We start from the raw sequence: 9,180 nt of genomic DNA on the forward strand, positions 1-9,180 counted from the left end.
AACTAATAGTATCTGTCACTGAATTTCAAACTCGTATTTGAATTACATGATAAATACCATATAATTTTTTTCTAAGTGGAAATTGATTGGCTTTTATATATTTAATATCAAAAATTTATTTATTTACTTTATATATAATTTTTTGCAATTTCTTGAGACTGGGATTTATTTATTAAATAAATCAAATGGTATCCTTATTAAGTCTCAACACTCTTTATTATATCTACAGTCCAACATTTCGGCCAAACTAAATAATTTGTTTATATGATAGTTGATAGGGTAAGGTAATCTAAAATCACAAGTTTTAAAAATTAACGATGTGAATAAGATAATAATAAGATAAAATAGGGTGATTTCACTTGTAATTAATGACCTGGGCAGAATAGTCTGCAAAAAATTTTTAAATTTGGATGTGAGGTGTAAATGTATATTTAAGATTGTTCTTGAGGATGGCTGAAATGTTGGATTGTTGATGTAATAAAGAGTGTTGAGGCTTAACAAGGAATCCAATTGAATTATTTAATAATTTATTTTGCTATCAAAAATGCCTTGATATGGCGCATTTTGGAACTTATATCATACTTTGCCATCTAAGTGTGAGATTACTTTGTACGACCAATGGAAGGTGAGGTACAATTCCTAAGTCCCTAGAGAATTTTTTTTTTTTTTGATCTGTTACAGAATCATTTTATTTTTTAAGTTGAGAACAAAGTAGTATTTATTCGATTAGAAAGTGATACCAACTTCCATCATGAGAATGATCAATAGCCTTTTCTTCTATGAGATGTTGAGTTAAAAGACTTATGTAGAAATATGATACTATAAAATTGTTACAATTATTGAATTTTATGTATTATTTTTTAATTGAATTCATTATATTGAGTTTAAAATTATTTTATTTTTCGATAGATAACAAAACTGAGTCAGATTACTACTGATGTTGGACGATCCAGAGCATGGCTTCGCCTGTCATTAAATGAAGGCATGATAACTAGTTATCTCCTGATGATTTGCCAAGATAATTCATCGCTTACTCCGTATTATAAACGTTTTGCCTTTCTGAGAGATCTGGAAGCTTTAGGTGTTGTTACAAAGTTGCTTGAAGGCTTGGCAAGATTTTCGTTTTCTCTCCCGACCAATTCTAGTGTGTTGAACACTTGGTCCAATGCTCCTTTATTACTAGCCGGCCTTTGGACTCCCCCAATGAAAGAGGTGCCAATATCTGTTGGAACAGATATTGTAAAAGGTTTGCCAGTAGATAATGACAAAGCAGAATCTATTTCGGTATGTTCTATACCTAGTAGTTCTGGAAGATTTGGGGAGGAGGAAGCTTTTAAGAAAATTCTAGGAACTCCTGTTGAAGGGAGTCCTCTGCATTCTCATATGTGCTTTGATGATTCGGATGAAAAAAGTGTAAGTGATGTTGAAGTTCCATTTGAGGCCCCATCCACTTCTGCTGATGTCTCAGCAGCCTCAAAGGTTACTGATACTGATAAAAATCAATCAGAGGAGGTAGAATCTAGATCAGATGTTCAGTTAATTCCAAATACTGAAGAAGAAACTGTTACTGAAAACAGCACATTGGAGAGCTATCATAAAATAATTGATAGTTATAAAGTAGATAATAGTACTGTGCAAAAACCTAATATAGATGATATAATAAACAAATTTGGCCCTAGTATAAATAAACCTGTCTCGCCTAAACATCAAACAGCATTTCAGCGTATGTCAAAGGTATAATTTGTTTCTTTTATAATTAATTTTTAATTAAATAAAATATAAAATCAAAGGAATAGTACTGAAAATGTCTAAATACCAAATATTATTTTTGAATTACTATTTACACACCTCTTTATTATTCTTCTTGGTAATTTTAATGAAAATGAATAAATAGAGTGTCATTGTCGAATGTAATTATTTATATATTATAGAATTTTAAATTAAATTAAATATTAGCGCATAGAGTATGTATTTTTATTAGAAGTTGGTTGGTGGGCTGTGAGTAAAGATAAATAACAGTAATGGATAAAACTTACTTGTGATATTTATCCCTATTTACATTAAATCCACGGTAAACCATATCCACACCTTTAAGTATATATTTTGGTTCTATAATTTCAATAGTTATTATCATTATTTACTGTTTATGGGTTATTATCATAGAAAGAGATAGAAATGATTTATAGACATGGTGGCATCCCATTATGATTTTGCAGATGGAAAAATATTTAAACTATAGTAAAAAAAAAAACTATCTCAATTTGAGACTTTTCTATCAGAGGTAAAATTATTCTTATATATAGAAAAGTTATATTTTATGGTTATGCCCTGTTTGCACGACCTTCCCAATGTAAAGATTTTGTAAACAGTTTATTATATAAGTCAAAATACTTCTACATATTAAAAAATAATGGCCCTTATTAATAGAATAGAAAGGTTATGATATTAAGATGACTGTCCTGACTGAGCTCTGCCATCATTAACCTGTCCTTTTTTCCAATTTTCATGGATTAAGAGGTATTTTTCTGGTTTTTAACTCCACTTCAATAAGATACAATATATGATCCTGTCCTTTTGTATAAATTCGAGGACAATGCATAATGACATGATAATACTTTTTAATTAGTAATTAAAATTAAGAGTAAGATGATCAACTGCAACTGACAGGAAATCGTAGAATTATTCAAATAATAAACAGTTTTGACTTGTTCTCAATTTTTACCCAAATAAATTATATTACTATATATTTTAAAAATATTAATGTTGAAACATTTTTTGAAGACTTACTTTCTTTTTCTTTTCCAAACCTATCCTGAGAAATACTGAACTGAGTCATGACCCTATTTCAACTTCTTTTTTATTTATCTATTTCTTTTTTCATAAATAAAATATTCATTTTTTGGCAGGGCATTGAATTTCAAATTCAGATGTTTAAGAGAGCATCCATTTTTTTTACCTTTACTACCTACACTATAATTTTTTTAAAACTCCTATTCAAAACTGCCCCTTTCTGTGCTGTGTGGTGGGTCTTTCTCAAATAACAATTTTAATTTTGTTTATTCAATATTGATAAAAAATTGTCTTCAAATATTATGACCCTTTTTAGTGCCAAGTTTTTTTATTTACTATGGAATAGTTATATATTTTGCAATCTAATGGATGATAATGGAATGTGTTACAAAGAAAAAGAAACTAATTAAAAAACTTCTTGTGGCATAAACATTTTATTTAAATTAGAACAGAAATTGAAATCTAATGTTCAATATCTTTGATATTTTAATTTTCAGAGTCAGACTTCTAATGATTTTGAGGTAGTTGAAGAATCAGCATTAAATTTTAACATTCCAGTAAGTTTTTAATATTTGTTATTAAATCTACTGCAAAAAGTTATTCTTTTCTATGAAATAATTGTTTTTTTAATTTTATTTCTTAGGAATTTAAATCTCTTGTGGAACAGCTTGGAAAGATAGTGAATGAAAAAGGACTTATTGGCCAAAATTTTTCATGTAAGGAATGTGGGCAGTTAATTGGTCTTTCTTTTGGAAATTCTTGGTGAGTACTTATAGAGCACCAAGTTGTTTTATGTTTTAAGTTTGAAATGTTAATAAGATTAGGAGGGATATTTCTTAAAAGTAAATGGAAATTTCTTTTCCATAAGAAAATCAAACACAACAGAAGGTTTGTACTATTTAAAAGATAATATGGAAAAAAGAGGAAGATTCCAATTTTTAAATCCAGAAAAAAAAACTGCAATTAAAATTTTAATTTCTGGTCTGTTGAAATAATAATTTTTTCAAAAACTGTAATTATTTTTGTTTCACAAGCTTTTTGTCAATTTTTATAACACTTAAGAAAATTCTATCTTTTATACTTAACATCTTAAAATTAAAACAAATGTGATATTTTAGTTTTTTCAGCTGTGATTCTTTTTCAGATATATGTGCAGTATATATGTCAAAAAAAAAACTGTAAAAAAAATGTAACTCTAGCTATACATAGTTTAATTTCAGTTGTAAAAAATAGATATCTTAACTTCCAAAATTAAGAATGATTTACTGGTGGTTATATTAAAATTTTGTTTCAATAATCTTGTGACTGTTTTTAAAAAAATTAGGAGCAGTATGTTTTCTTTTCATTTTCAACATTCTTCCTGATTATTTTATGAAAATAAACATTAATTCTAAAATGGTATGATTTTGTATAGACTATTGTTTTCCAACATCTTGTTTTGAATATTAATTTAACAAATTTGATTGTGGAGTTCACATATTGTGTTAAGATTGAGCAAATGTTTGTCGGTGTTCAGTCACAACAAGGAGAGAATCTTTATTGTTTTTTAGCCCTGATGACAGCTTGCAGTGTGGGTCAAAGCTTGGACAAGAAATGTTTGATTTACTATACTTAATTTATTTTGATTGTCCTAAACAGCTATGGTTATTCTGAATTAACTGGTGCCATCTTATTGTAAATAAAATTCTTCTTTGCCCAAAAGACAATTGATTAAGAAGCCAATTATTACAGCAGCCTCTTATAAGAGACCACAATGGCAGAATAAGTTGATGTGAGTCCCCTTGAGTGTCTGATTCAGAATGTTGTAGGTTTGATTCCCATATAGAGCAGGTAATGTTTACTTACTGGCACGCCCAAGAAATGAATCTTGACATTCCCAATTTAGAGCTGTAGAAGACTTCAGTGAGCTTATATATTTAGCTGTACGAGACTTCAAGTCGATCGAAGCATACTCAATTCTGATGTGTATGACACCTTTATATCTTACCTCCTATTTGAAAGAAGTGTTTTATTTTCAAAGATTCAAGAAGAATTTATGAGAACAATCTTTTAATTTATAGGTATAATATAGGATGATATTTTATTTGCTATAAATTTATATTCATTTTGCAATTGATCTTTTTGTTGAGCCAAGTGGGGTGAGGGTCTTGCATACCTCTGATCCAAAATTAATGGTTTCAGTTCTATTTATTTGGTTAGATGACTGGTTTTTTGTACAATTAACTACTTTGTCACAATGATGGCCTTTTTTGATTTCATTTTATTTATAGACTATTTATTTGGTAATTAATGTAGTTGAAAATAATGTGTGTAAAATAAGTTTGTAGCGTTTTTCAATATTTCAATTTAATGCTCTCTATGTTTATAAAATCATGTTTACTTGGTCAATAATGTATACATATTCTAAAAAAGGCTTAGTTAAGGTGCTTTTATGCTTCAGTTTCAACTGAGATTCCTTATCTTTTAGTGGTATTTTGATTGCCCAAAATGGAAGAGAAAAAAATTCATTTTCGTCATTTCGTGATTTTTTATTTCCGAAAAGAAAAATCTGCTGCATAGACTGTTAAAAAAATTTGCAGTGTGTATGGCAATGATGCCTTAGGAGAAAGCACCATCTGTAAATAGTTTGCTCTGTTCAGAATCAGAAAATTTTGACTTGGAAGATGCAAAGCGCTCAGAACGCCCTTCAACTGTTGATGACCAAATTCAAGCATTGGTCACAGCCAATCCTCACTCTACGACACGGGATATTGCAGAAATGCTTAACATATCTCATGCAAGTGTCTCAAATCATTTGGAGGCTGCAGGATATGTTTCTTGAAGTGATATATGGATTCCTCACAATTTGACGGAAAAGAATTTATAGGACTGCATATCCATTAGCGATTCCCTCCTGAAATGCAATGTTAATTATCCATTTTTAAAGAGGTTGATAACTGGGGATGAAAAGTGGGTCCTGTACAATAATATTGTGAAGAAAAAGTCCTGGTAAAAACAAAGTGACCCACTGTTAACAACCCCAAAAGCAGAATTACATCCAAAAAAGGTTATACTGTGCATTGGGATTGGAAAGGTGTCCTTTATTTTGAGCTAAATCAGACCATTAATTCTACAGTATACTGTGTCCATTTGGAACAATTAAAGGCAGCAGTTGAGGAAAAGCGTCCAGCATTGGATAATCGCAAGGGATAGTTTCCCATTACAATAACACCCATCCTCACGTGTCTTTAATGACCCAGCAGAAATTATTAGAGTTTGGCTGGGATGTGATTCCCTTACCCACTCTATTCACCAGACCTTGCCCCAACAGATTTTCACTTATTTCGGTCCCTTCAAAGCTCTTTTAATGGGAAATACTTTAATTCACTCGAGGATTGCAAAACGCTTATAGAGAGAGTTCTGGGAGGACAGTATTATAAAATTACCTGAAAGATGGCAACATGTAATAGATCAAAATGGGTCATATATAATTGATTAAAAATATTTATAATAATCTGAAGTTTTTATTGAAATCACCAGTAAAAAACCCTACTAACTTATTTTACAACCTGATATACCTGGGTTATTCTCACTAGACTTGTCCAGTTAGCACTTCTAGCAGCATGCTTTTAGAAAACTCAATTTAAGATGAATTTTTGCGAGTTTTTTAGTGTTAATATTTCTAAAAAAATATGAATTGGAATTTTTCGCTCATGTATATTGCTAAAGTAAATAAATTATTTACTTCCTCTTGATTAGAGAAAAACTAGTATTTGCTGTTGGTCCTAGTAGAGCAAATTATTCAAGATGGTTTTGTACATTACTAGATTAAGTTGTAGATATATATTTATTTCTCTTTGGAAATATTTGAAAAGAATAATATCCTTTGTTATAGTGTCTGTTCTTTGACTGGCTGTTATTATTGTCGAGATTGTTTTAAATCATCAGTAATGCCACTACCGGGAAGAATACTGCATAATTGGGATTTCTCTCGGTTTATAGTTTGTGGCAAGGTTGCTACATTTTTACAAGAGATACAAGATTTTCCACTTTTTGATGTCAGGAAGATTAATCCAAAATTGTATTTAGTTTTCTCAGAAATGTCTTCTTTGCAGGTATTGTGGATTTATTAGATATGAGGATTTGCCCTCCAATATCAAAATTAAAATTGATAGATAATACTGCCTTTTAAGTTCTGGATTATAAAATTTTGTGATTTTGTAGAAGCTGAGACTTCAGTTAAATTTTTTAAGGATTTATCTTTTTACCTGTCACGATTCAGTGAAAGAAAGGATAAAAAGGATATTATGGCCCAGGGAGTATCTGTATGAACATGTCCATCTTTACTCTTTGACGGTAAGTGTCGTCTCTATTGATTAAATTTAATAAATGTAACAAATACCAATATAATGTTGTTTTGTTTATTAAAACAGGATCTTCTTGAAATACCTAGTGGAAAACTAGTAGAGCTCCTGAAAAGAGCAATTAAGATTTCTGTTGACCATGTTCTCACCTGCCAATTGTGTTCCCAAAAGGGATTTATTTGTGAAGTGTGCCATGATGAAAAAGCCATATATCCATTTGACATTGAGACAACATACAGGGTAAATTATTCTAATAATTGTAAATTCCTGAAAACTCTAATAATGTTTTTCAACTAAACAGCAATTAATAAAATTTGAATTTTTTAACTGTATAAACATTTTATTTTGTGAAGATATTAATATTAATCTTTTGCTAGCTTGAATTTTGGATAAATTTAAGGAAAGTGGAATTAATTTGAGAATCAGTGAGGAGTGAAGAACACTTATTTTATTGTGCCAACGTTTTGGCCTGAATTTCAGGTCTTCTTCAGGGTTACAGTTGCTGAAAAGATTGCAAAGTGGTGTTTTGAGGTATTTTCAGCTACTGTTGCCCTGAAGAGGACTTGAAATTCAGGCTGAAACATTTTTACAAAAAAAATGTATCTCTGACACTTCTCTTCATATTAATCTGAGGTAAACAATAACCATAGAATGGAATTAACATTGGGTTAATTGTGAACCAAACCTGATAATGCCAAAATAATTTTATTTTTAATAATAGCTTGTGTGATCCTTTCATTTAACTTCCAAGATGAAAAATTCAATATTTCATCAGAATATCAGTGCTTGAGCTGTGACACCTCTTAAATAAAAAAAAACACTTTATATTATTTGAAAAAAAAAAAAATTAATACTTCATTCTTGAGATATATCTAAAAAAAATCTTGAAATTAGAAAAATGTATATAGATATTCTACTAAACAATGGTTAGGACGAGATGTTTCTAGAATGTAGAATGCTAGATGTATTAGTTTTTTTATTATTTTGAAAACTATTAAAATCAATTGATTTTTTCGAACTTACGTGGTATTATTGACTAAGTGATGACATAGGAATATCTTTAGTTTCATATGCATGTTAAATTCACTGCATAAATATTTAAATTACAATTATTAATGTATTTTTGAATTTACTCAGCAAATTAATTAGCTTTGGTTCTAGTTAAGTATTTTTATATCAATTTTTTATGACTGTTATGGGTTTTGCTTTGGTTTTTAGTGTCCATCATGTAGAACAGTCTACCACCTTAGTTGTAAAAAGGATATATGCCCAAAATGTGAGAGGATAAAGAAAAGAAAAGAGAATGCCAGTTCCATGTCGGATATGTAATTGATAAAACCTCTTTTATCAATTATTGTCTTTGATAATCATGTTTGAAGTTTTAACATATTGTGATGAAACCTGAAGTGCCTAAAAGAATGATTGTTTATGGATATAATTTTAATTTGTTGGATGTTTGGTTTTTTTTTTAATGTATAATTTATATTAGTGAAATCGTAATTTAGTTTACTTAACATTTATTTTCATGTATTGGAAACATGTAAAATGTACCTTTGACTTCATGCCATTAATTGAAATAAAGGCTAGAAGTATATTGTTAATATATCAATGTCAGAGTGGAAATGAAATGATTTTAACTGTGATTTATCATTTCCACTGTCATTTATTATCTCTCTAATAAAATTAATTTTTAGGAAAATGTAATGTACGAGTCAGATTTAATTTTGAATAAGCCAATGAAAAGAGTGATATTAGTGTATTTGTTATGGTTGTGTATAGGAAACTGAATTTATTAAATAAGCATATTGTGTTTTTTAAATTAGTGATTAGACAAAATTCTTTGTCAACATTTGTTTTATTAATTTTAGTTTAGAACAGGCAAGCGTTACTTTATATCATGAAGGGCATAACATGATCCCACATTATTTCTAAAAATTATCATTTAGTCACATGTTACTACATCATTGTTATTTTATATTACTATCATCGATGCATATAATTTATTTTTGATCTGTTGAATGATGAGGTAACTCCTCAACTCTGTAAT

The 9,180-nt window shown here is 29.2% G+C and overlaps 1 protein-coding gene across 1 annotated transcript in view; it reads left to right on the top strand.

Annotated features, from left to right (window-relative positions):
* The window catches only part of LOC106685625 (Pleckstrin homology and RUN domain containing M1), a gene marked incomplete in the record, with an annotated part of 15,613 nt that overhangs the window by 4,181 nt on the left and 2,252 nt on the right, over nt 1-9,180 (top strand). Inside the window, 7 exon segments of the mRNA XM_024360043.2 lie at nt 910-1,734; nt 3,288-3,347; nt 3,434-3,552; nt 6,665-6,884; nt 6,994-7,125; nt 7,203-7,373; nt 8,352-9,180. Of these exon segments, the coding sequence (XP_024215811.1) occupies nt 910-1,734; nt 3,288-3,347; nt 3,434-3,552; nt 6,665-6,884; nt 6,994-7,125; nt 7,203-7,373; nt 8,352-8,462 (1,638 nt within the window).

This window comes from Halyomorpha halys, unplaced genomic scaffold (assembly GCF_000696795.3).
Source record: "Halyomorpha halys isolate HHAL.00 unplaced genomic scaffold, Hhal_1.1 Scaffold718.1, whole genome shotgun sequence".
In the NCBI taxonomy this organism is placed as follows: Eukaryota; Metazoa; Arthropoda; class Insecta; order Hemiptera; family Pentatomidae; genus Halyomorpha; species Halyomorpha halys.